This window comes from Cynocephalus volans, chromosome 6, assembly GCF_027409185.1.
Source record: "Cynocephalus volans isolate mCynVol1 chromosome 6, mCynVol1.pri, whole genome shotgun sequence".
Classification (NCBI taxonomy): Eukaryota; Metazoa; Chordata; class Mammalia; order Dermoptera; family Cynocephalidae; genus Cynocephalus; species Cynocephalus volans.
Genome location: NC_084465.1, coordinates 27,361,512 through 27,389,220, shown reverse-complemented (window position 1 = coordinate 27,389,220; position 27,709 = coordinate 27,361,512). Strand labels below are relative to the sequence as shown.

Genomic DNA, 27,709 nt, shown 5'->3' with positions numbered 1-27,709 from the left:
GGAGGCGGCGGCGGCGGCGGCGGCGGCAGCAGCGGCCATGGAGGCGGGCGCCGGGGCCGGCGCGGGAGCTGCGGGCTGGAGCTGCCCGGGCGCAGGTCAGAGCCGCCCCTCCCTCACCTCTCCACCGCCACTCCTTCCTCTTCTCCATCTCTCCTCCCTCCGGACCCCCAGGGGCTCCCTGCCTCCCCTGCTCCCCACCTCTCCACCCCGTCTCCCGCCCACCATCCCGCCTCCTCCCGCGCCGGTCTCCATCTTTCCGGCCTGGGCCTCCCTGGCCGGCCGGCCCCCGGCCCACCCCATCGCGTGTCTCCAGCTCCACGGTGCGTCCAGCCCTCGGGGCCCTAGCCGCTGCACCCCCTCCAGCCCCGAAGGCTCCTGAGCGCGGGGCGAGGGCAGGGCGGGCGAGGTCCAGCCGGAGAATCCGCAGCCCAGAACCCTTCCCACCCGCCCATCCCCTCCCGCCCCTTCCAGCCTCGTCTTGCCCTCTCGCTTTCATTCTAGCCCCTGTCCTCGCCGTCCCCCTGGACTAAATACACACACACCCCTCTGTGTCTGTGCAAGGGAGAGGAGCCTGGAACAGAGAGGGGGTGCAGAGGAGGTTGGGCAGCGCAGGGCTGGGGGTCCCCGCAGGCCAGGCGGAGGGTGACAGGTGGCTGAGGGAGGGGAGTCGCAGAACCGGGCAGAGTGAGTCAGGCCCTTCCACTGGGATTTGAAATCCCAGGGCTCCACATGGCTAGAAGGCATGTCCCCTTCTCTTCCCCTGCCCCCCGCCTCAGCCGCCCCTGGCATCCCACAATCCCTCCTGTCTCCTGCTCACAGGACCCACAGTAACCACTTTAGGCTCCTATGAGGTGTCTGAGGGGTGTGAGAGGAAGAAAGGCCAACGCTGGGGGTCCCTGGAACGGCGGGGGATGCAAGCTATGGAGGGTGAGTTTTCCCAAAAGGCTTTCATTCTTCCCCTATTCCCTTCCCCTCTCCTTCCTCCCTCTGACCACCCCACCCCCCACCCCCAGCTCTGAGCCAGGACACAGCCCTTCCCTCAGTTCACCTCTGCTCCTCCTTCTTCGGGTCAGTGCTCCAGCCCTCCCCAGAGCTCAGGCTTTGAGGGAAGTTCAAGGTACATCCCTTTGGGGCCCTAATCACCCAGCTAACCAGGTTGTGTGCCCCCGGGGAGCTGCCAGACAGAGAAAGAGGCCTTGTTGGATAGCGCTTTGAAGCAGCCTTTCAGCAGGGGGTGTGTGCTCACTGCCTGCCGACCCAGATCCCAAGCTGTCTCTTATTTTAAAAAGCAAGGAACTGGGCATGTGAACTGCCTTTCTGGGGCCACCACCATTAATTTCCAATGGAAGCCTTGTGGCTGTGGTCCTCTATGTGTTACTGCCTGCAAGAGAGAACCCTAGGAGGGGGGCAGGTGAAAAGGCCAACCTCCCAACACACATGCATCCCTACCACACCGCTGTGACTTGGCAGTTGCTACCAATGCCAGGGCCCTGGAAGGATGTCCACTTCCAGGACTTCCTGTGAAGTTTCCCCAGGCCTCTTTGCACATTCAGTGTGGGCAAAGGGGACAGATGACATGAGGTGCCCCAGATGAACCTTAGGCTGCTGATATTAGAGAAAGTGAGACCAGAGATTCAGAATTTTAAAACAAAGCAAGCAATCACCATCCAGGCAAGATTTTGCCATTTACAGGAACTGCATTGCAGTAAAGGAGGGGGTGCTCACCAACCAGAGGCTGGGGACCAGCACCAAACCCCAGTTTTTTAAAGCATTAAAATGGCAGGCTTTCTTTTACATACAAGTACAACCTGAGACTTCCCCTGAAAACCTCCTTGTGGTCAGCAGGGAGGAAGGTAGGGGCAAGGAGACCTCAGAGTACCCAGCAGGGAAAAGCAAGGTGGACCTTATAGAAAATTTCAAAAAGTTATTTGATAATATTCATTTGAAAGGGAGTTTTTCCAGTGAAATGTTTAGAATCATTTCGTTCAGATATTTTCTTTCTTTTTTCTTTTTCTTTTTTTTTTTTTTTTTTGGTGGCTGGCTGGTACAGGGATTGAACCCTGGACTTTGGTGTTATCAGCATTGCACTCTAACCAACTGAGCTAACCGGCCAGCCCCTTAGATGTTTTCTTTCTCTACCTACTGACAGGCAGTGCTTCCTTATTATGGAAAGGCTAATTTCTCACAAGCCACCTAGATAATTTTTTAACTCTCTGTAAACCCCCAAATTGTAACTCGTGCTCCGTTTGTTGTAAAGACACTCTTGGTGTCTAAATTCTTTCTTGGCTACTTGTCCCACCACCCAGAGACTAGACTAGAAGATCCAGGTATCCCTGTGCAAGCTTCACATGGCTGAGCCAGCACCAGCCTGCTGTCTGCCTCAAGGCAGTAGTAGGAGGACACCACGTGCAATATTGGTCCAGAAAGGTACTCAAAGGGGGAGGGGCTGCCTTCAAACTTGACCCTCACACTTGAGGATTCATCGTGAGTACAAGTCCTGCCCAGGGGCTCCCTGGGGGACACCAGTTGGCACCATTATGCCATTTCTGCCCTGGGACAGTGAGTTTGAGGGCCCTGGAAGGACTGTGGAAAGGAAGTTGGCGCTGACTCCCTGGTGGGATGGATATCTCTCCTAGGGGAGGTGTTACTCCCAGCTCTCTATGAAGAGGAAGAGGAGGAGGAAGAGGATGAAGAAGAGGTAGAAGAAGAAGAGCAAGTGCAGAAAGGGGGTAGTATGGGCTCCCTGTCTGTCGGCAAGCACCGGGGCCTGAGCCTCACAGAGACGGAGCTGGAGGAGCTGAGGGCTCAGGTGCTCCAGCTGGTGGCAGAGCTGGAGGAGACCCGGGAACTGGCAGGGCAGCATGAGGATGACTCCCTGGAGCTGCAGGGTGAGTGCCTGTGATATGGCCAGTGGGGGGGTCAGGGGACCTGATCCTAAAGGCTCTGTGCTCCCCTGGACTCGAGCCTGATGCTGGCCCCTTCTCTTCCTGCAGGGCTCCTGGAGGATGAACGGCTGGCCAGTGCCCAGCAGGCAGAAGTGTTCACCAAGCAGATCCAGCAGCTGCAAGGTAATTCCCAGGACTCAGACCAGAGGGGAGGTGGTCATCCAAATTCCCACCAAGTACCTTTTTACTGAGAATTTGACTGAAGCAGAGCAGACAAAAGTAACCTAATTTAGTAGTTTCATCTCTTTTTTCTCTACAACTGCCACCCTTTTCTCTTCTTCTCCATGTCTCTCCTTTCTCCTCTTTCCCTAATTTCTTTTCTTTGCATGTCTGCCTGGCTCTTCTGTCCTCCCTCGCCCTCTCATCCGACCTCTTCTCTCTCTGGTTAACTCTTTTCTTTTCTCCTTCAGCCTCCTCTTTCACACCGCATCCCTTTTCCTTTGTTCTCCTGGTCAGTGCCAGAGGTGGGTGATCACAGTTGAATTCCAAGCCAGATTCCTTTGTCCCAGGGCATCATGGGAAAGAGCAGTGAGCCAATGAGAAGTGACTAGAGGGGACTCTGTGCATCTTTTAAGGGAAGCAGATGAGAGTGCTTCTCTTGGTCCCTAGGACCTGAGCGTGTGGCCTCCAAATCGCTTTCTTCTAACACCGACATCCTTTGGTCTCTGGGAAGCAGCAAGGCAGGCGTCCCACATTCCATTGCACCACCAAATAAAGAGGCAGCTTTTGTTACGTCTGTGGCCTTCCAGAAGGTTTAGGGGAGCTGCCCTAGAAAACAGCAGGGACTCTCTAGGGAGAACTGAGATCAAGCCAAAATAAAGATATAAATGGAAAAGAAAGGAAAACAGAGAAGCAGACCTAGAGAGGAACAAGCAAGCAAAGGTGTAAGAGGGGGAGGGGATGAGAAGGGCACAGGAAATGTAGGCAAAAGCATCTGTAGATGCACTAAAAGCAGGCAATGAAGGGGACATGCAGATGAGAAAAATGGCAGGAGATGTGCTGTATAGGGAAAAGAGTGTGGGAATTGGTCTCAGATCCCTTCGATTCTTGGGCACAGTTCTGCCACTTACAAACTTTGTGATCTTGGGCAAGTCAGTTTTATCTTTCTGAGACTTGGTTTCTTATCTGTAAAATGGGGCTAATTCATTTGGTTATCAACTATTGATTAAGTGCCTTTGTGTTTGGAGGACTAGCTATGAACAAAACAGACCAGATCCTTGCCCTAAGGAAGAGTACATTCTGATGGGAAGAAGGCGGAAAATAAACAAACAACACAAGCTGGCAATAAATGCTATGAATGCAATATAGTATGATATATAGAGAAGGGACAGGATGGGAATTTATTTTAGATAATGTAGTTAGAAAAGTCCTCTTTGAGAAGATGACATTTGAGCTACAACCTGAATAAGGAGAAGGGCCCAGCCACTGAAGGAAGAACACACCAGGGACAGCAACTGCAAAGGATCAGAGGTGAGAATGAGCTTCATGTGTGCTTGAGGGAGAGAAACAAGGCCATTGTGGCTGGAGCAAAGTGCATGAGGAGGACCCTGGTAAAAGAAAGTTCAGAGAGTCAGAGGCCAGATTACAATGGGTTTTGTAGGCCAGCTGAGGGATTTGGCTTATTAAGTGTAATGGAAAGCTATGGGAGGGTCTTAGCCAGGGCTGAGTTCATATGATCAGCTTTAGGTTTTTAAATGAGCCCTTTGGCCACTGTGTGGAAATTGGGTGGAGGGAAGAGAGTCAAAACCGCGAGTCCTGTAATCAAGTTATTGTAATAGTGCAGTCAAGAGATGATGGTCGCTCTGATTAGGACAGTGGAAATGGAAATAATTCAGAATATATTTTGAAGGAGGACCCCTCAGGACTTGCTGATGAACTGGGTGGAGTGTAAGAGACATGAGAGATGACTTTACCTTGAGAAACTAGATGGATGGTGAGGTCATTTACCGGAATAGGGAAGACTTGGCAAAGAACACGTTTGGGGATTAGTGGAGCCATTTAAGACATGTTTTCTCGAGTTTGAAATGTCTATGGACATCTGAGTGAATATGTTAAGGGGGCAGTTGGATAGATGAATCCAGAACCAGGGCAGAAATCAGGGCTGGTTATATAAATTTGTGAGTCAGTAGCATGTAGATGGCATTAGAATCCATGGGAGATCACCGTGCAATCACATGGAGAGAGACTGGAAGAGGAGAGAAAAGGGTCCAGCCCTAGAGACACTCCAGTACTTAGAGATCCAGTATAGAAGGAAAAATGAACAAAAGAGACTGAAGTAGGAGGAACTCTTGAAGCATGTCATGCTCTGGAAGCCAAGAGCAGACAGTGCCTCAAAGAGATCATGATCCACTGTGTCAAAAGTTGCTAAGTCAGATGAAATGGCCATTACGTTTGGCAAGATGGAGGACCCTGAAACATGTCAGTGCAGATAGAAGCCTGATTGGATTGGGAGTGAAGAGGAAATGGGAGGTGAAATGGAGACGGTGAGTACAGATAACTCCAATAGTTATCTTTAAAGAGATGCAGGGAAATAAGGGAAAAGGAAATGGAGTCAAGGGAGAGCCTTTGCTTGAAGAACGGATGTTCTTCCTTCCAAGTAAGCAGGAAGTCAGAGAATCTAGGAGAGATGCAAGTAGGAACTGCCTGGGAAAATAAAGCTCTAGCGCATGTCCCTCGTCAGTGGGGTTGCGTCTAGGGTACGACGTCACGCAGGCCAGGTGCTGCGGCCCGGCGACGGCGCCCCAAGCCCCGCCCGCGGGGGGACAGGGCACAGGCCCCGCGCACGCGCGTTGCCCGTTTCCGTCGAGAGGGGGCGCGCGCGGCCGCGGAGGTAGCTGGTGTCCGCAGGCCGTTCCGGCCGCCATAGCCCCGCGGGGGCCGGACCGGCGGGCGGGGAGGCCCCCCAGGGAGACCACTTGCCGGGGGGCCAGCGAGATGGAGGCCATAACCAGTGAGTGAGAATCGACTTCTCGGCCTCGCAGCCCGAGCAGCTCGATTGCCGGGCCCTCAGCCTCGCCCCGACGGTCCCAGCCCCCTAGTCAATGGGCGCCAGCTCCTGGGAACCCAGGTCCGCCCTTTCCAACTCCTGGGGGGCAGGCGGGCCCAGCTCCGGGATAGGCCCCGCCCCGCAGGCTTCCAGGCCCCGCCCTCCGCCCCCGGCGACCCTGCACCTTCTTCCATTCCCCAGTGGATCTGAGAATGCCAGTTTTTAGGGCCAGACTCCATAGGATCACCTAGGAAGATTTGGACCCTAACGTCAAGGGTGTATTGGGGAGGTGGAGGTTGGTCCGACCCCTGACAGAAAGGCCACCCCAAGATCTAAGGCCTTTATCCTAATGGCCAGTTTACTAGTGTGTCTCCCCCACTAGACTGAGCTCCAAGACGCGGACCGCATCTGTGCTGATCAGTAGTGAGGATAGAGCAAGGACTTAATTCCTCTCAGTTAGGAAGTCAGAGAACCTGAGTGGAGATGCTTGGGTTTGGCACAGAGTTAATGATCAGTACAAACTATTTGAATAGACCAAGGAGAGGAGGCAGCTAGGATCATTCTAGAGTAGAAAGGATTGGCAAAAGATGTGACCCAAGCTGTGCATGTGAGCTCAGGGGAGTAGGGCAGGAGACCCCCGAGACGCCCTGATCATTCAGCATTTATGTCTAAAGCATGTCCGAATATTTTTTCTTCAAATGTCTAGGTTCTCTTCTAATTAAAAAAATAAATAAATAAACACGTAATTCTGTACATGTAGGAAGTACTCAGGAAAAGTTTGTTGAATGGATGAACCCCTGCCTCATTTATGCATGAATACAGTAGATGTTTATTAAGCTATACTACACCAGGCGCAATACCACATCCTGGAACTGTAAGGGTGAGCAAAACAGTCATGTTCTCTGCCTTCATGAAGCTTATAACCAAGTGAGGGGAGACCAAATACACACACACAATACATTGCAAAGTGCAAAGGTGCTATGAGGGCACTTAATGGAGGTCTTAGTTTTTTGAAGAGGTGGGGGAAGAGGCTAGGAAAAGTTGAAATCTGAATGGTGAATAGAATGGGCAGGGGCTGGGAGCAGGATATGGGGACAATGTGCCTTGCAGAGAGTTTGTGGGGGGGTCCTGACCCTCCCAACCCAATCCTCATTAATTCCCAAATCCTGAATTCTCTATTGGTGTCAGTGCCTTTTACTTTCTCTCTACTTCTGATCTCAGCTGGGTACCTGTGTCCAGAAACCCTGATATGCTCCACAGATACAGAGCTCTGACACATTTCTTTTGTATATTAATATATATATTATAAAAAGTAAGCTTATTGTGAAATTTCAAACAGCTGAAATATATATGACATGGAAAGTAAAAGATACCCTCACATGCCACTCCTCAGAAGCAACTACTCTTTATGGTTTGAGGCATAGATCTTTTTAGGCCTTTTTCTATGTCTTTGTACATTTGTGTGTTATATACTATATATAAAAATATTTTTGGCAAAAATCAGATAATACCAGATATTTTACAGCTCATTTTTCTCTCTAGTTAATATATGTGTAAACCTTATTATATCTTCACTATAGATCTACCACTTTCTTTTAAATGCCATGATATTCTATTTAACCATTGTCAATTTAAACAGTCCCTTATCGATCAACATTTAAGTTACTATCCCATGTATGGTTATTGTGCAATGAACTTACATTTGAATTTTAGCTGTGAACGTGAAATACACACCATTTTGTGTCCAGTACTTACCACAGGCAGTTCATACCAACTGTGAGGCTCTGAAATTTCTAAGCTCCCAGGCTGACTAGGTGAAATTAGTCCGTGTAAATTTTTTTAGTTACGGAATTTTTAGTAAGACACAGGGCATTAATAAAATACTGTAAATTAGGTTTGGTGTTTCACTGTCAGGTGATTCCTTAGAAGACCTTACTACTTTTTGTTTACAGTAAGCTAATTTGCTGCCTTTGGTGCCAGGCCTTAGGTACTTATCTTCTGCAGCTTACTACACAGAGTCACTCCCTAAGTCTACCTTTAACTTTGTGCCTTTAGATCATGGTGGATTAGTTCACTTGTCCTCTTGACATCTCAACTTTTGGGCTTTCCAGGTGAGCTGCGGTCCCTACGGGAGGAGATTTCCCTGTTAGAGCGTGAGAAAGAAAGCGAACTTAAGGCAATAGAACAGGAATTGCATTTGGCCCAGGCTGAGATCCAGAATCTGCGGCAAGCAGCGGAGGATTCCGTGACTGAACATGAGAGTGACATAGCATCCCTGCAGGAGGATCTCTGCCGGATGCAGAATGAACTCGATGACATGGAACGCATTCGGGGAGATTACGAGATAGAGATTGCCAACCTCCGTGCAGAAATGGAAATGAGGAACTCTGAACCATCCAATAGTTTAAGCCTCTCAGATTTCTCTGGGTTGCAAGGTATGAGAGCAAGCCCTCCTTCTGGTCTGTCAGTAAAGTCAAACAGAGGAGAGGAGATAGTATATAGGAAGATGATGGAAAGTGGTGTTAGATCGTGAATTGGGAACCTCTAAAACAAAACCCTCCAGGTTGAATTCAAGACTGTAAGGGAGAAAAACATACCCAGAGGTTGCATAACCAGTCCTTGATGATGTAAGATATAGCACCATAAACATATACCCTGGGAATTCTTCCACTGAGAGCCATTGGGTCTTTGTTGATTTGACTATGAGAAAGCCCTTTCTGGGGAAGTTTCCAGTTCTGGGATGGGTGCAGAGGGATCTGTCACCTCAGGAAACTCTTCTTGCTGCTCTAGCATCATGATGCTTTACCTGGACTGCTTTATGGGGGACCTCTGGTCCTGCTTCCCAGGTCCCGGATGTGAATTCTTAGGCTCCTTTAGCCCTCCCCAACGTAGAAGGTTTAGGGGGCAACAAATCAGAGCACAAGACAGCTGGAGAGGCAGAGAGGTTATTTCTAGTTAATACATGAGGTAACTCAAAAGCTTAGAGCCCTGCTTTCAGACAGTGAGTCTCCCAGTTAGTTGCTAGGATTCATGACATCAGAGAGTTTGCCTTTATTCTGAGGCTAGATTTATGATCTGAGTATAATGGAGGACCTATATTTGGCCAGGTTAAGCAGAGGCAGTCAACGAGGAGTCAAAGAACTGCAAGTTTTCCCAGCTAGATCAGGCCTCTCAGAAGAGACTTTGGGCTGGTGGTGCTAGAAGAGGGAGGCTAGCACAGTGGAAAGACTTGGGCCGGAACTAAACAGACCTGAGTTCAGAATCTCAGCTCCACTATTTAGCAAGATGAACTTCATCTAGTTATTATCTCTCTCTGGGCCTCAGTTTTCATATCTGGGATATGGAACCCAAACTGGTTAATACAGCCTTACAGCTAGATGGGATCCTGGAACAGGAAAAGGACCTTAAGGAAAATGTAGAGAAATCAAAATAAAGTGTGGAGTTTAGTTAATAGTAACATAACAGTATTAGTTATGACAAGTGTACCCGGTAATGTAAGATGTTAACAGTCAGGGAAAACTAGGTGAGAATTCTCTCCGGGAACTCTATACTGTCTTTGCAACTTTTTGGTAAACCATTCTAACATTAAAAGTTTATTTAAAGGAAAAAAACCTCACAGGGCTATTTTGGGGATTAAATTAAATGTTTAGCATTTTAAAAGCACTCATACACTAACTGAATCTGAGGCTGAAACCATCAAGTCTAGTACTTAGTGTATGGTTGGTTTTCATTAAAGACTAGTGTCCTTCTTTCCTTCTATGGAGATCTGCAGTATTCTAAGGACTTCTGATTGGAATAAAGAGTAAACATTAAAAGTGACTTTCAGGGTGTTGAATCTTCCAGCAGGAAAGGTGGGCCTTGTGTTCTAATTAAAACAAGTTAGTGCTCCTTAAACATCAGTAGAATTAGCGTTCTAAGAGAAATAATTCTTAATCATGAGGAAACAACAGATATGGGTGTTCGTATCATCATGACATTAAAACATTGGTGATGGTTACGTAGGGACACGTGCTGGAACATTTCAGCTAGATCTCTTCTGAAGCTCGAGGATGAGATGTGGGTCTGGTTTCAATGGGCTTTTCTGTCAGCAGATAAAAACCATTAGAAAGAATTCTTGACCACATCCTGGCCAGTGTATTCAGTGTGGTGATAAAGGAAATAAGGGGAAACTCAAAATACCTGCGTTGTCTCTGAAATACAGGGACTGGCAGTGTGAAATCTGGCTGTTCACATCTCTCAGCTTTTTGTACTAAAAGCATAATAGGAAGGTAATCATAAACAGTTAAATGGAAACTTTAAATGTAATAAACTAAAAAATTAAACCCTCAAAAGCTCCTAAAAGCTCAAGACCCTACCTTGGTTGGAACTTTGAAGATGAGCACACAGGGCAGATCTTCTCATCGGATGAAAAGAAGGGCAGCTTTCTGAAGGAAAACAAAGAGTCATTGCACTGTGGAATTTTCTGGGCACTGTCTTCTAAGCCTCTGCATGTGGTATCTCTTTTCTGTCTTCAGAAAAAGAGAAGCTATTCAGCCTTCTGCTCTCAGGTTTCTAGGCAGGAAAAACTAGGGGCTGGTCATCAGTGCTTTCCTCCCAAGGATCTTATTGCTCTCTGCTTGTCCTCTGCAGAAGAATTGCAGCAACTTCGGGAACGCTACCACTTCCTGAATGAGGAATACCGGGCCCTGCAGGACAGCAACAGCAGCCTCACAGGGCAGCTTGCAGATCTGGAGAGCGAGAGGTACAGCCAGGAGGCTAGTGGGGATCTGTGTGACTCTGCCTTGGGCTCTCTCCTGAAGGCAGATGCCAGGGTAATGAGTGCTCCTGTTCTCCTGGAGAGTCAGTCCTTTCCATGCTATCCAAAGGGTACAGATACCACTTAGTGCAGGCATGGGGATTCGACCCAGTTATCTCAGGACTGAAGTTGAGTGAGTTCTAAAATTTAGGTTTCTTCCATTCTAGGCATTAGGGTCTGGTTTTCTCTGCCCTAAAGTAGATCAGAAGATATTCCTTTGTTGTCTGCACAGACGTGATTCAATCTAATGGCACAGTGCTTCCAGATTGGAGCCGGCTTCATACCAGGCCCAGCCTCAAAACCAACTGGACTGGCACTCTTAGGTCTCCCATAGCCAAACATGCCTTTGTAGACTTTTTCTGTAATCTTTTAAACGTGTTTATTTGAGAGGTGAATCACAGTAGAAGGCCTCTTACTATCTTTGGCCAAAAATGAAGGCATCAGGACCAAGCATACTTGGCTGATGATACCTGGCAGAGCTCCCTCCCAACATGGCTCTGGGGTTCTGGATTACAGGACACGAAGAGCAACAGAAAGGTGGCTGGAGTCCGAAGCACTAAGGAGTATGACATCGACAGGGTCTCAGACTTCAGAAGTGGATTTCCTGGAGCCTGATCCTGCAATGCACTTGTTGCGTCAGCAGCTACTGGGAGCTGAGGAGAAGATGCACGACATGAAAAGCAAGGTAGGGATAGAATGTGTCCATTGTCTCTCTTTTACCTCCTCCTGGCCTGGGGTAGGCACGGGGCTGACAGAGGAGGCATGCACTGTGGTCGGAGAAAGGACTCTGGGGTCTCCCTTGCTTGCCTGATGTAAATATTCCAATCAAAGGAATGCCATACTTTTTCTAAGCCTGTTCTTGGAGTTCCTGTGGTACCTATAGTAAAACAGCCTTCTGTTCCATTTCCTGCACAGTGTAAAGAATTGTGCTGTGAGCTTCAAGAGCTACAGCGTCATCACCGGCTCAGTGAGGAGGAGCAGAGGCGGCTGCAGAGGGAGCTCAAGTGCGCCCAGAATGAGGTGCTTCGGTTTCAGACCTCCCACAATGTTGTCCAGGTAAACACTGCGGGGGGTGGCAACTGGGGTGGGCAGAAGGGCCTGCATGGAGTCACTGCTTCAGGGGAGGATGAACACAGAGAGTAAGGCCATGCTCTGCTGCCTCTTGCCCTGCAACCAGGGGCACAGTCTACTGGAGACCAATCTAGAAGTCGTATAGCATTGCAGTCTAGAAATCGTGATCATTACTGAGTGTCGGCCTCACAGAAGAAACCAAACCATAGACCCGTGGGAGCTCCTCAAGATATCTGTGTCTGAAAAGGAACCAAACTGATCTGTAGAGGGGTCCGCTGTTTCTTGAGAATAACTGTTCTACCCACATCCTCCCCACCACAGAATGAGGAGCTGAAGACCCGGCTGTGTGTCCTGCAGCAAAAGTATGATGCTAGCCAGGATGAGCAGAGTGAGCTCTTGAAGGTGCAACTACAGCTTCAGACTGAGCTCCAGCAGCTCAGAGTCATGAAAGCCACAGTCATAGAAAGCCAAAGTGAGAAGGTAACAGCACCAGGAGGTGAGGGGAGCACCTGTCTGAGGTTTGGGGGAAGGTGAATAAGAGTAGAAAGTTAAAAATAACTCCAGCTGCCACCTCGGCAGTACCACAGGTAAAGACCAGTCCCCCTCAAGTACAATGTTAGATATTGGGACAACCAGTAAGTGAAGGGCAGGGAGAAGTAAATTCTTAGATTGTCGGCTTCTGAGAGTGACTCAGACAGAAGAGAGAATGGGTTAAGGATCCAGAGGCACTTCCCAAAGCCCCCCTCCACCACAGGAGTTACTGTGCCGGCTACAGAAGCTGCAGGTCCAATACCAGACCATCTCATGTGAGAAGGAAAAGCTGCTGGAAGTGCAGCATCGGCTGCAGGAGAAGCTGCAGTGCCAGGAGGCAGAGCTGCAGTGCCTCAGGGACATGGTGGACACCTTCCAAGAGAGCAATGAGAAGGTAACAGAAGCTTCAGGTGAGGGGAAGGTAACCAGGCAGAGTCTTCTGTGAGAGTGAGAGTATAGAGGAAGTGTGGGAATGATAGGAGTTCTATGGAAGAGCTGCTGGTGAGGGGCCAAAGAGGTGCTTGGGTGAAAGGTGACATCCAGGAGTTACAATTCTCTCAGCTTCCTTTGATTTTAACATCAGAAAATCAGCCTATAAAAAGGAAGCCCCTTCCCCTCCCCACCTCCCCAAAAAGGAAGGCCCAGAAGGTCTGTGTTTTGAGCCTGATAGGGACAGGTTCATCTTGGGTGTCCCAAGTGAGATGAAGTGGGGGCTGGAAAGGTCATGAGAGGATGGATCCCTTAGTCGTTGCCTGAGAGGAGAGTGTGCAGCAGCAGGGGACACCTGGGGTGATGTCTGGAACTGCCTCACCTGCCCAGAACACAGAGATGCATGCCCAGCTGCAGGAGATGAAGCGCATGTACCAGGCCAGCAAGGACGAGCTGGAGCGGCAGATGCACATGTATGACCAGCTTGAGCAGGACTTCCTGCTCTCCCAGCTGGAGCTGAAAGAGCTCAAGACCACCCAGCCCATTGCCGAGGACAAGGGAAAATGTGCTAATAAGGTAATTGTAGTTCAGAGAGGTGAGAGTTCCTGGGCACTGGCTCCAGAGAGAAGAGATACAGAGGCAAAACATGAGTCATCCAGCTGAGGGGTTTAACGGGCTTCTAAGGCAGGAAACAGCAGAGCCATGTACTACTAACTTTAAAACAATTTGCCTTGACCTTGACTTTGAGCCAGAGCCACAGCTTAATAGGATCTTTATACATGGATCCCCATCTGCATACCTGAAGGTTTTACACATGAGTCCACGTGTGTAGACATTCATACATTGGTAGTAGAACTGCAGTGTTATCTAGTCTTATGTAGAGAAGAAAAGAGTGTGGTACTGATAACACCAAGGCCAAGGGTTCGAATCCCTATATAGGGATGGCTGGTCCGCTCACTTAGGAGAGTGTGGTGCTGACAACACCAAGTCAAGGGTTAAGATCCCTTTACCAGTCATCTTTTAACAACAACCAAAAAAAAGCCCATGGTTCACTTGGGAGAAGAACATACACATAGGCCCATCTACACAGCTGTTATTGTTAGAACTAGAAAGAGAAGGGCCAGTTTTCTGAGGTAGATTGCAAATGCTCTTGAAGGGGGTCTGGTCTTGTGCCCAGAGCACTGATTGGGTATTAGAAGGAGCTAGGTTCTTCCAGGATTTATTGACTTTGGAGTAAATTCTCAAAGCTTGAATTTTACCCTCTTTAAATTGAACAGAATACTACTCTTATCTCACTTCCTTTTAGTAATAAATCCTGGTGTTGATAAATAAGGCCTTATTCATTTTTTTCTTTTTCCCTAGCATATAAAATTCAAGCCATTATCATTTACCCTGTTGCACACTTTCAGCTCCTGATTACTGATAGGAAATGGAAAGGTGTTGAAGCGTGTTGGAGAAAAGGTGCAAGAGTCTCTAAAGATGGTGGAGCTGGTCCCATTCTGTGAGAATATTCAGTAGCTCCTGCCAAGGCCAACAGCAGGCTGTATCCCTAGGGAGAGGCCTCCAGAAGGTGGAGGATTAGGAAAGTTATTTGGGCTGCCTCAACAGCATGCTTGCCTTTCTCTGCCAGGGTCACATTTCCCCCTTCCTACACTCCCACTCTGTTTAGGGGTTCAGAGGGCTTGTGACTGGCTCATCACCTTCTTTCCTAGTGGAAGAAACTATGGGAAAGGAAAAGCATGCTAGCATACAGAGCCCCCTTTTCTCTAGTCATAAAACAGTATTGAAATTCGTTTGATATTAGAAGATTTGGATTTTGGGAACCATGGATTTAGATGTCTCGACCCAAATTTAGCAATAGCTTATACTTTTCTAAGATTTTAAGAGATGATTAGGAAAACAAAAAAGAGTAGAATTAGGGTGACAGTAAGTCCTTATTGGTAAGGAGTGTAATTAGGTCCCAAAACAAGTGGGGATAATAAGAGGAACAAGAGCTGGAGTTTCCAGCAGGGTGGGAAAAGGGTATACCAAAGGAGAGGGCCAGAGAACAGGAAGGCGGGAAGTGAGAAAGGAGGGGCATTAATAGCACTTCCTCTCAAACTGCCTTCAGAAGGGCATGGTTAAAGAAAGGTAGAGCACAGCCGACTGGCGACCAGCAGTCAAGAGCTACCTGCCCTGAAAGAACAGCCTGCTGGGGTTCCCCATTTGGCATCAAGGCCTGGTCTGTAAGAATACGGTGTGGCTCTGGATGATCCGTCCAAGGTGACTGTACAGGGAGGGAGACCCTGGTGAATTATAAGAGGCAGGAGAGCATGCAACGGCTCTACCAGCCACCCAGGAAGCTTACCTTCCAGAGTAACCACCCCCTCCATACCCACCTCCACCCACAGTGTGATACACTGCTGGCCAGACTGACAGAACTGCAAGAAAAGTACAAGGCCAGCCAGGATGAGATGGGGCAGCTGCAGATGGAGCAGTGCGAGCTCCTGGAGGACCAGAGGCGCCTGCAAGAGGAACAGGGCCAGCTGCAAGAAGAGCTGCACAGGCTCACCTTCCCGCTACCCAAAAGTGGTGTTTTCCATAAGGTACACAGCCGGGGATGGCTGCTGAGGGGAAGCTGCTTAGAGAAGCTTCCCAGATGTGACCATACTTGGGAAAAATAGGAGGGTGGGGTTTGAACTTTTTCTTTTTTTAAACCAACCACTCTTTACTTTCTCCCCAATCTCTCTAAACCAAAAAGCTCAAGAGAACTGATTAGGACTTTTCACATAAGGACTTTAAATCTTAAAATACATTTTATACTCTGGAGTCTGTGCAGCATTTCATATTTGGATATTTGGTCCGTCTGGAGAAAATGCATCTGAAAGCACTTTATAAACTACAAGATAAAAGCGAACCTAAGAGATCATTAGTACTCAATTAACAGGTCTCCACAGAAACTCTCTCCCCTGTCCCCAGATGGGCTGTGCGAAGCCAACACAGAGATTCTTAGGGAATGAGTGGTTCCTAGCAGGGATGAGACACAGAAGGAGGCATAGGTCTTTCCATTTAACCACCGCAATTCCTTGCCTCCTTCCTTCCACTCTGCTTCACAGAGTCAGGAACTACTTGCAAAGTTACAGGACCTATGTGAACTTCAGCTGCTCTACCAAGGCATGCAGGAAGAACAGAAAAAACTAATACAGAACCAAGAATGTGTATTAAAAGAGCAATTAGAGGCGCATGAAGAGCTGTGGTGTTTCAAAGAGTCTCATTTCCAGAAAGTGTTGGAGAATCCCAAGGATTCCAAATTGCCTAAGTCCTCAAAATGTGATCAAAACAAGGTAACCATAGCAAAAGATGGGGAAACAGTTCTGAGCACAACAGCCTCGTGGGGAAAGGGGGCTCCACAGAAGAGTCAGAGTTAAGAGGGCCTGTTTGGCTAGAAGTAAGGATGAGGCTAAAGCCCTGCCCTTCACCAGCCAGGACTACTCATGCACTCCATTGAGATGTGGCTTTAGATACAGCCTGAGGGCCTCACCCAGATGCATGCCCAATTGAAGCACTATGAGCAGTTAGAACAGAACTGGGATGACCCAGAAGTCTGTAATCTGATCATTTCACTCAATCCCATCAACATATCTTTTCTTAGATGTATAATATCAATTTAGTTATTTTGTTTGGATTCCTTTGGTCTGACTTTAAACATGTCCTCCTTATGAACTGAAATGTACACTTCTCAGTGATCAAAATCCATAACCTTTTGGTGTTCTGTATGAGGCAAAACCGGGCCCATTCATTTCCAGGGAAGAATTCCTAGCATATGGGGTTCTTACTGACCACACTATCTTCATTGGAATTTTGGTAACAACAACAGAGCCAGGTCAGGAGGATTAGACCAGAAAATCAGTGCATCTCAAGCACCAGTAAGGCATCATGTATGTGGGATGACATAAGCAGAGATTTCCATACAAGTCTATTCAGGGTTGTGGAATAAATTTGGTCTGAGATCTCAGTGTGGGCAAGGAAGAGCAGGTAGACTGTTTTGGTTTAGTCTGGATCTATTCATTCAAATGCTAGCCTGAACAGAGAGAACCAGGGAATAGCAGAAGTCCAAACCGTGAGACTTGGTCATATTCCAGGGGCATGAGATATCCAGCCTGGGTAACATAGAGATCAGTGTCTGAAGGTGGGCTTAAGGCAAAATGCCCACCAAACTGAGAGGGTATTTTAGGACCAAAAAATGAAGCAGGTGCTCCCATACAGTAAAGCAAAGAATTTTATTGAAAGGGTAATTACTTACAGGATGATGGATTGGGCAGGTAGCAGCCCAGTAGCATACGCAGTTTCTCTCTACCACTCCCTGGTCCAGCCTAAGTTCATATAGGCATTTCAAACAGACCAGTGGAGAAAGCCAAGAAGCAATTACTAGGAAATGAGCTAATGTCAATACTTATGGCAATGATTATTGTCTTTGGTGGTCTTGTGATGCGGGTAGGCAGACCAGCTGTTACCATACCAGTACTTAGTCATCAGGTTCCTTCTTTATAGTCAGCAAGCCGTTTCTGCCTATTGTTCTAACTACCTTCCCCTAGTTACTGTATAACTTCTGTGGGCAGGACTCACACAAAGGGCATATCAAATGGTAAGGGCTTTCAAGATAGAGTAAGTTATGTTCAGTCTCACAACCAAGAGCCAGGTGTAAAATATTTCCTTAACCAATCAGATCTCATCCTGGGCATCAGCAACCAAGAAGCGAAGCTCAGAGAGTTTGGGAAATATGCCCAGAGGCTAGATTCGGAATTGGGGCAGGAGGTACATAGAAGGACTCGTAGTCAGACCTTGGTTTCAAGATTGCATCTTCTGAGGAAGGAATTCTTTATGCCCACATTCAAGGCCAGCACTGATTTTAGAATTGGGCATGAGGAACGGGCCTAAGCCTAAAGGTCAGAATAATAGACACACCTGACTGAGAAGAGGATAGGATAGGGAGCCAGGGTGTTCTTGAGACCCACTCAGCCCTGCTTCAAGGAGAGAGGGATGTACCAGAATGCAAAAACCCCCAGAAATTGGAGCCTGGAAATCATGAAGTATCTGCCCTGGGGAGATTTTCCCAAATGAACGAGAAACTGACACATACCAATTACCTGTAGGCTAAGTCGAAGACATAGTCTGTGGCGAGAGTGAAGCATAGGTGTACAGTTCTCTAACATGTGCCCTCAGACCTCTGCACCAGGACAGGTGCAGTTAGAAGAATTGAAGTGTCTTAGAGTAATGGTAATGTCTCCTTACCCCTACCCCCAGCAGTCCAAGCTGCTCATCGAGCAGATGCAGGCTCTGCAGGTGCTGTATGAAGCCAGTCAGGTGGAGCAGGAGCTATTGCAGCAGGAGCAAGGGAGGCTCCTGGAGGAACGAAAGAGGCTGCAGACAGACCTCCATCTCTGCCTGGAAGAAATGCAGCAGCTCCAAGTCCAGTCCCCTTCCATAAAGATGAGCCTTGAGTCCTACAAGAAGAGCTATGGCAGCACAGCCCCCAGCAGCGAGAACTGTCACAAGAGTTATGGTAGCACTACTGATGACAACGAGAGCTATCAGAAGAGTTATGGTAGCAGCCAGGCCAGCAGTGAGAGCTTTCTCAAGAGCTATGACAGTAGCACCAGTACCGGCGAATCCGGTGAAAAGAGTTACTGCACCAGCAGCAGCAGTGTCACCTATAAGAAGAGTTATGGCAGCACCAGTAGCTCTGACACCTGTCACAAGAGTTATGTCAGCAGCTGCTCCGACAACGATCCTGCTGAGCCTGAAGACATAGAGGTAACAGTCGCCAGATGACAGGTCAGATAGGGGAAGATGGTGCTCTTGTCTTTTTAAGAGATACATCACCAGGGGAAGGGCATGAAAAGTGAGGTGGGAATGGGGTCAGAGCTGACCTGGGGAGCTACTGGGAGTGAGGCCACCTTCCCATGGCCCCCCTGCCTCCCCCTTAGCCCCTCTCACATGCAGATGCCCCCATCTGGATGGAGGCCTAAGATCCAGGACTTTTCATCAACACTGTCATGGTGCTTTTCATGGGGAGAAATACAGCATTCCCCTTGGGCAGCTCCAGATCCTTGTGGCCATTGTTTTGCATCCAGGGAAGGGCCTAGCAAAGAGAGTGGGCAGAGGTCAGGTGCTTCTCAGAGTGCCGTCATTACTCCCCCACCCTCTGCAGCACTTTGAGGAAATGGTTGCCAAGGTGTTGACAAAGCTGCAGGCAGTGCAGGCCATGTACCAGATAAGCCAGGAGGAGCACAGCCAGCTGCAGGAGCAGATGAAGAAGCTACTAGACAAGCAGAAAAAGATGAAGGAAGAGCTGGATGCCTGTGAAAAGGAATTCAAGGAGTGCATGGAATGCCTGGAGAAGCCTGTAGCCCCCCAGAACGATAAGAATGAGGTAACTGCTGCAGGGAGGCAGGGATCTCCTAGGATTCCCTAGAACCAGAGGAGGAAATGGCCATTTCAGAGAGGCTAAAGAGAGAGGGACAGAGCAGAGAGTCAGTGAATCCCAGGAGGCTGGACGGTCTGCTGTGCCCCTGATAGACATTTCTCAGGCCCTAGTATATTTCTCACTGTGCCCACTGTGCTAGCATTTACTGGCTGTTAAGACTTCTCACTTTCAATAATTTTTCCCTTTGCCATTTCTGTTCTCTCTTTTGCTTTGTGTCCTAGAGCATTTCTGTAGAGTTGTATTTTTTCACTTGCCAATTTTCTTTCACTATTTTGTGTGTATTTGTCCTGTCTCTCCAACTAGATTGTAAGCACCTTAAGAACAGGGCCAGTCTCCTTCTTTTGGACCTCTCATAATGCCAAGAGGAATGCTGTGCAATTCCTAGCAATGGGACAGAAGGCATTGTCTCTGGCCAGAGTGGGGTCACCGTGTACGCACAAAGGAGAGATTCGGAGAGCAATGGCCCCATGGGCCTGGATTGATTAGTATTGGGACCTCCCCAGGGGATCACGATGTGCTGCCATCAGCCGACGAAGGCAAAACCATAGACTAGGGAGCAGGGATGCAACTTGTCTCTGTTTCCAGTGGGGAGGTACAGGACCTCAGGACACACTCAGGTGGGACAATACAATTCCCTAAGTAGTGGTACCTTTTTTAGACAATTATACAATAAATCACTGCAGTTCAGAAGTGGTAGCAGCCCTGTAGTTATTCCCCAGATAGTCACGGTAAAAAACATAATTTGTCATCATTTTTTGATCATGTTAGATGTATGAGGATACTTCAAAAAGTTCATGGAAAGATTCATATTACCTTTTGACTATATTTTTCCACAAACTTTTTGAAGTACCCTCATAAATCACCAGGTTTCTCAAGTTAGAGAGAAGCTGTCTGTAAAACTGTTGAAGAGGCTCATCTTCCACAGTTTAATGCTTTCTTTTTTGTCTACTTCCCTGTGGGCTTTAGCAGGGAGATTCCTGAGCCAGTGACCCCCAAGCAGGGCCCAGGCTGACTGCATGGGCCCAGCTCTGGGTAACTGGCCCTCCACTACCAACAGATCAAGGAGCTGCAGGCCAAGCTGCGGGAGCTGCAGCTGCAGTACCAGGCTAGCATGGACGAGCAGGGGCGGCTTCTGGCCATCCAGGAGCAGCTGGAGGGGCAGCTGCAGTGCTGCCAGGAAGAGCTCCGCCAGCTCAAAGAGAAGAGGTCCTCTGTGGCCAGAGAACCCGGGGGAAAGAATGGCAATAAGAATATGAACAAGAATGCCAACGGGGCTAAAGTTAAAAAGGGGGCCAAGCTATGTTCGGACAGTTCTGAGGGCAGCTTTGAGACCGGAAAGGTGAGTAGTAACTTAGTAGCCAGATAAGCAGGAAGGTGGAGGAGACCCTGGGAAGAAACATCTTCTCCACCACCATTTCAGCCGGGTGAGGTATTTATAGAAAAGCTTATGGGATCTCTAAAGTGTCAGCAGTAGTTCCATCTTAGTAGAGAGTTGGTACTCCCTTTTCCTGTGAAGCTGTGGGAGAGTGGAAAACAGACCACTCATATCTGGAGGGGCAGTCCCAAAAGACCACAGTCCCAAGGCTGTGTGACTGCTTCAATTAGTCCACCCCCATTTTCTGGGGACCCTGTTCTTCCTGGCTTAGTTGTTCAAGAGAAGGAACAAATAGATGAAGGGAGAGGAATTTATTCTAGGTAGTGGTGTACCAACAAGTGAAAGAGGATTGGATAAGATAGGAGTCGCCATAAGGGATGGAAAGCAACAGCTGAGGTGCAGAGCCTAAGAATCTTTAGCTCTGGTGGCTGTTGAGATGACTTAATGGCCAGGTAGATGTATTGGTCCAGAGAGGCTTGGTGTGCCTACACTCCACATTATGCCCAGGGAGGTTGGCTCGCAGGGCCAGAATACTGCGACATGCTGGAGTAGAGCTCCCTTGAGATAGTGCAGCATTGTCATGAGCATAGGCATCTTCCCAGGTAACAGCAGCCCCGTGCTGCCCCGCCTACACCCCACAGGGTCTGGAGGTAGTGCTGCACTACAGAGCCAGCCAGACGGAATTAGACCAGCAAGCAAAGGAGGAGGAAAAGAGCGAGCAGGTGGAGGAGGAAAAAAAGGTAGAAATGGAAGAGGAAACAGAGGAGGAGGAGTCTTGGGATGAACTAACTACTGAGTCACCAGATCCTAGGGAAATGGAGTCAACAGAAGATCGGGAGGAAGAATATGAAGAGTACACAGACCAGGAGGATAGGGAAGAAGACAGTGAAGACGAAGAGGGTGACAGCTCTTCCCCTGAAACTTCCGAGGAAAGCAACCTCCTTAAACTTTCTGAGAGCAAAAAGGTAACCACAGCCAAAGGCTGCATCAAGTGGGAGATGGGCTCTTGGGCTCAGGCACCCATGTTCAGGGGTGGCCCTGCCAGGATGGACTTCTCTAACAGCAGAGGCCAGCGAGCTCTAAGGCATGGCACTCAGGGCAGGTGGCAATGGAGAAGGGTCGGAGGGAGCAGTCTTTCTGCAGGAAATGGCAGGCTTAGACTAATTTGCTGTGGAACCATCTTGCAAAGACCACCTTTTCTGGGACCAAGTTGGAGGTCTTTGGAGTCCTATCTCCTTTCATTTACATAGTCACCCTTGTCACCTTCCTTATGTCAAGAGGGTTCCATCACCCCTCTCCTTGGCACTGCATGAAGGACATTGGCAGTGGGAAGCCTGGACAAGTCACCAACTCCTGTGGTGCCCTATTAGGATTAACCTTTGTAATTGCTGTTAGGAATGTGGGGAGGGTATAATCTCTTCTTTGTAGACTTGTGTCACCCCCTGTGTTCTATATATCATAGGACATGAGGGTGGGAGCTGGAAGTGGTCAGAAGTGATAGTTAAAATATTTCACAGTCTGTACAGCAGGGGCATTGACTAGCCCAAGGAGACCAGCCATAGCCCTAACCCTCTCTAAGCTGCTGGATCTTTGAGAGGGAAGAGTGGAGGTATCCTGGTCAGCAGGGGTAATTTACCAACTGCATAGAAGTATTACTGTATTTTAACAACTGCTACATCTGTACAGGCATGTACCAGCTGGATTCCTGCCCTGGGGTTAACTGGGGGCTCTGAATCTTTAAAGAGTTTGAGTACTTCCTAAGTCCTCAGTTTACAAGTTCATTCTGTCCCTCTAAACACAGGGAAAGAAAATAAATCTCTTGTGGTGAGATTACACAGTCAACTCTGAGGAGATCTGGAATTTTCTGGCAATTCAGTCTTCAGCACTGGCTAAAGATCCAGAGTGCAGTTTTCTGTTAACCTTGTGGCAGGGGACCATTACCTAGCATGTACAAAGCAGGAGCAACTGCAGCCCCCCTTCCCCAGTGTTATATTTGAACTTACATTCCATCACATGCTGGTGCAGAGCCTCATAGATTTCTTTACCTTGAATGTCACATTTCTAAAGGCAGACCTGATTTTTCTACTTGAAAGTTGACTGCATTCCTTGCATCTACAGGTGGAGGTGTCCCTCTGCCCCCATGGGACCTGCATCTTTTGCGGGCAGCTCTACTGGCATATGTGTTACTGCCTGCACATTCAGTTTTCTCTCTGGAAGATTGTTGCAGTCAAAGAACTAGCCCTTCTGCATTGCTTGTTTATTTTAATGCATTTTGTCTCACAACTATAGCATTAGACCCCTAGGGGATTATAGGAATCAGAGCTCAAAATACTAAGAGACTCGATGGAAAGCAGACCAGACAGGTGGCCTGGCAGGAGACAGGCTCTTCCTAGAGTAATCCAGGAAAAGTATCTGCCCTACTCCTCCAAGGAAGCCCAGTTTACTCTCTGGAGCTTCACATTTCCAGTGACTGACCCACATGAAAGGTCTGGGTACAGATAACTCCTGCTTGACAAGATGTGAAAGGTATATGCCAAGACAGAAAACTGGACTCACCACCTGGTTAGGACCCAGCTGCTGTTTAACCCATTCAGTTTTGCAACTTCTGCAGGTTGTCAGTGGAAAGAACCAAGGCCCAGGCAGCAGAGGAGAAATGCTACTGCTTGAGCTTACCTGTTTTTTAACCTCTTGATTCCCTTCTCTTTTCCCTTTGTTTTCTCATCGTCATTATCTGTTGGATTCATGTGTCTATGTCTTTTTATGCCACTTCACATCTCCTGGTCTCTCCTTGTGCTTCTTCCTCATTTGATGTGTTGCAGCCCTCCCCTGCCCCCGATCCCCCCATCTTCTCCTTGCCTCTCGTAGGCCTGGTGGTCATATCGGCTTTGCTCTGGTGCTGGTGGGCTGAGACGTCATCCTAACACAGGTACTGGTATCGCTTCCTCTCCTGAGGGATAGAGGGCGGGTACAGGTTGCCCTGGCCTCTTTCCTCTTTCTCTCAGCTGCTTGCTTCTTGCTTTTGCCGTTTACAACTGGTGATGCTCAGGTTCAAGTTTTAGTTCTGGCTTTTTCTTGGGCTACTGCAAAAGCCTGTAACATCTCCGAGTGAGCATGTCTCTAATGCACAGGGAATTGGAATGCTTACCAGAGACATGGTTTGAGTTTCTAACCTTGGCTGGGAAAAGCCTGGAAAAGCCCAGCACTGTTGCTGCTATCAAAGCTGCCTGACTTCTCCTGATGAGCTGATGTTTGTCTGCAAGGCCCTCTTTGTCTTTGTCTAACCCCAGAGCCAAGCTCTCACTATTTCTGCCACCGAGGATTGCAAAATAAGGAGTCACTCCCTCTCCTGATGGGTGAGAGAGGAGGTCTGAAGAAGTGTGATCCTTATGATCCTCCCAGGGCCATCTGCATGAGGGCAAGCTAAACTGGTCTTCAACCTTGATGAAAATGGAATTGAAGCCCTAACATATTATGTACTTTCTACTGAAAAGTTCTCTGGTTTGGGACTTCTGGTCTCCAGAAAAATCAGAACAAAATGCCAGGAAGTATTTTATAGTTCTCTGTTACACCTTTTGGGGGCCACATTCCATTGTAATTGGCTTCCCAAGCTGTCTTTTCTGGAGGGAATGTGGTATTAGTGAAAAGTTTCGACTAGCCAGACGTGTAAGTGTTCTCAGGAAATCAAGACTGATATATTCTGAGCACCTTTCAGTTTGCCCGAGACCATGTAATCTGGTCTGTTAAGAGGATACAAGATTCAGGAGGCAGAATATGGTCTTGTGGCCTAAGGTAGAACCCTAAGTTTCCACCTGTCTTCTGGAACCCATAAGCCATTCTCTCTTGTCTGGTTTTGGCTCCTTTTTCATGCCCTCCCTGCCGTTCCCCCTCCCTACCCTCTCTTCTCGCTCTGTAAATGGAGTGTGGGCTTAATGCATAGGTTCAGAGTGGCCAAAGCATTTGTAGGTGGCACTTCTCACCATTTTCTTTTCTGTCCCTCCTTCTCTCCCCCTACTTCCTTTTATCCTCTTCAACCCTTCTCCTTTATTTTAGGCATTCCAATAACTCCCAATGGACAGTCTTTAACTCTTTTAGTCACAAGGGTCTCCCTATACCTATTCCTCCCCTGTCCAATCCAGATTTCTGGATCTTTATGGGATGGAACCCAAAGCATTCAGCCATAACCTTTTGGCAACTCAAACTGCCAGGCCCGATCAGAGTGAAAAGGAACTGTTGGTTAAGGGTCCTCTTGGGGGAACCTGAAATTCCCAGAGCTCTGGCTAAGCCCCAGTGTGCAGCTCCCCATCCAGGAACTAAGGTGGCATAGGGTAGTAGACAGTGTGGCTGACAAGTGGTCAGAAGCACTTGGTTGAGTCTTTCTCTGCTTCATACAGGCTTTGTCTCAGTGAGCAAAATGCATAACCTGAGCTTTAGTTTCTTCAAATGTAAACAAAGGATGATAAAACCTCTGCCCTCCTCAGAGAGTTTTTGTGAAGATCAGATGCGTTAATGTGTATGGAAGTACATTATAGATTATAAAATCCTACATAGGTAATAAAAAGGGCATACACTTACATAATGCATATCGTGTGCCAGGCACTGTTCTAATCACTTTACATTTATTACCTAATTTAATGCTTGCAATAACGCTTTGAGGAACCTTTCTATTATCATCTTATGTATGATAAAACTAAGGCATAGAGAAGTTAAGTAATACACCCAGGAAATTATGATCCGGATTACAAGGACTCAATGTTAGCAACAGATGAAATCCAATCTCATTTCCCCTTATCATCTCTCCTCATTTTGAGCAATTTTACTTGGTTGGTCCCAGGTAATTACAAAGATGCCATACTTCTGTTTGTGCAACCTCAGATCACATTAGCTCTTTTGGTAAATAATACATTGTCACATTATTTCATGTCTCGTTTAAAAAACACCTTTGCACACTGCATATGCTAAGTGTTCTCTCCCCATCCTATACCTGCATTTGATTTTTTGGGTCCAAAGTCACAGTTTTCCATTTTTTCTCATTAGATAAAGTCCATCGTTGTTACCTTTGAAGTTTTGTGTTTTTGTTTTGTTTTGTTTTTGTCTTTTTCGTGACCGGCACTCAGCCAGTGAGTGCACCGGCCATTCCTATGTAGGATCCGAACCCACGGCGGGAGCGCCGCCACGCTCCCAGCGCCGCACTCTCCCGAGTGCGCCACGGGCTCAGCCCTTGTTTTGTTTTTTTAATCTTGACCATGTGGTTTCAAAATATTCACTTTCCCTGCCAGCTTCACATCATCCCCAGGGGTAACAAGCCCACCTTCCATATCTTCATGCAAATTACAAGTGAGGATGAGCCTCTAGAATGTTGTCTCTCCAGGTTCTCTTTTATTCAGCTCATTGGCCACTTAGCAAATGGTCATGCAACAGACTGTTGTCCTCCCCTTCCACATATTATCTGCAAGGATATCTTGGAAAATCTTGTCAGACACCTTGACTAAGTCCAAAAACATAATGTCCTTGATCTGCCAATTTGGTAACGCAGTTGAAAAGCCTGACATGACTTACACCTTCGGGACACCCAAACCATCCCTTTCCTTATCCAGTCTAGAGTCTCGCCTCTGCCAAGTTTGCAGTGCGCCTGTTCACATCTACAGATTTCAGCTCTTTCCTCCTGTAAGAGCATCAGACTGACATTTTTAGCAATGCATATTAGCATATGAACAGCTGAGCATGTAAATATTTTTTCTAGCTTCTCAGTTATTTTGTTATATGAATTACTCGGTATATCCACCTGCAACATTGTTTTGCTTTCCATTTTATATCTTCTGTTCTTAGTACTATTTCCACAAATTTAAATTTTCTTTGCTCTTTATAGTTGGCTTAAAGTCCTCTTTTTAGATTAATTATTCTCTGAGCAAATGTGTTCTTAGCATTTATGGGCTATACTCCATTTTTACCTAAAGTCATCCTTCTATTACCTTACGCCATAGCTTATGACTCAAAATCCAAATTCCATCTTTCAAGTAATACAGTCAAAAAAGCAATAAGAATAGGAACTATTTCCAAAAGTATGTATTTTCTTGTCCAAAATTTCATATTCCCTAAAGGGTGCTTCTTGGATATCTTCTGATGGTGCCATTTGTTGTCCCGTGAATCAGCAGGGTTTGCTGTGGTCAGCAGAGTCTAGAACCCTCTCAGCACACTCTAGCATGTGCACCAGAAAGTTAGTCAATACACATGGTGATTGGGGGTGTTTTAATTACCCTGACGTTTGCCTCCCAGGGCCAGTAACGTTTTCCTTGAATGCCCCTGAAGCAACATCACCGTATGCAGATCTGGCTGCCCACAAGCCTCCTGTTTACCTGCCTCCCTGGTGCACTTTCCTCATTTCCTCTCAGTCCTGTCCCCTTCCCATGAGTTCACATCTCCTCCTTAAAGCTAATGAGTGCAGCTGCTTTTCCCAAAGGCCCAAATTCACCATCTTCTTTCTTGCTATGGCATCCAGTCCTTTCTCATTGCCACCATTTGGAGAATCTTTGGAGTCTGGCCCCTGAGCTCGCTTCTACACATAGGAGCTAGTATTCTCCTCATTCAGTGGGAGAAATGGAGGGAGAAATGCAGGCAGTCACCTGAGGTGATGCATACGGTATTGTGCCTCACTACCTCATTATCCCCATCGGCTCCCCAAAAGGTAAGAGATCCGTGATGTTCTTGAAGTGTCTCTCTCTGGCACTAGTAGGCAGGTGATTTTTGGCTTCAGGAAGGGTTCAGAAAGCTGGGTACTCACAGTGTTTCTTTGGTCCCCACAGAACATGTTTGGGTTGTGGAAGCCTATCGTATTTTTGGCTATCGCAGCTGTGGCTCTGTACATATTACCCAACACGCGACCACAGGAGACAAAGATCTGCCTCATGGAGTGACGGCAGACCTGGACCAGCCAAGAGGGCAGGTCCCCAGTGGCCACCTCCCTCAGCTTTGGGCAGGACACACTGTGCCAGAGCCCCCACCCCTCCCATGTGTCTCATGTGTCTACATCTCCTTAGCCTCAGTCACCCAGGCTAGAAAGGCTCACAGGGAGCTTCTGGCCCTCATCTCCTGCCTTGTATAAGAACCTGGGTTA

At 47.8% G+C, this 27,709-nt stretch overlaps 1 protein-coding gene across 4 annotated transcripts; it reads left to right on the top strand.

Annotated features, from left to right (window-relative positions):
• Window positions 1–18: 18 nt before the first annotated feature.
• CCDC136 (coiled-coil domain containing 136) lies at window positions 19–27,701 on the top strand. Of its 4 annotated transcripts, XM_063098767.1 has the most exons (18): window positions 19–95; window positions 820–927; window positions 2,637–2,888; window positions 2,994–3,068; window positions 8,043–8,366; window positions 10,561–10,672; window positions 11,243–11,411; window positions 11,642–11,782; window positions 12,119–12,277; window positions 12,552–12,722; window positions 13,148–13,333; window positions 15,148–15,342; window positions 15,853–16,080; window positions 18,041–18,550; window positions 18,948–19,169; window positions 20,281–20,562; window positions 21,240–21,563; window positions 27,399–27,701. In XM_063098767.1, the coding sequence occupies exons 1-18, from the start codon at window positions 38–40 to the stop codon at window positions 27,507–27,509; spliced, it is 3,627 nt and encodes a 1,208-aa protein (XP_062954837.1). In that variant the 5' UTR covers window positions 19–37; the 3' UTR covers window positions 27,510–27,701. The 4 variants fall into 4 exon arrangements, with proteins under 4 accessions (XP_062954837.1, XP_062954839.1, XP_062954838.1 ...); XM_063098769.1 differs by lacking the exon at window positions 15,853–16,080; XM_063098768.1 differs by lacking the exon at window positions 18,948–19,169.
• Window positions 27,702–27,709: the final 8 nt, after the last annotated feature.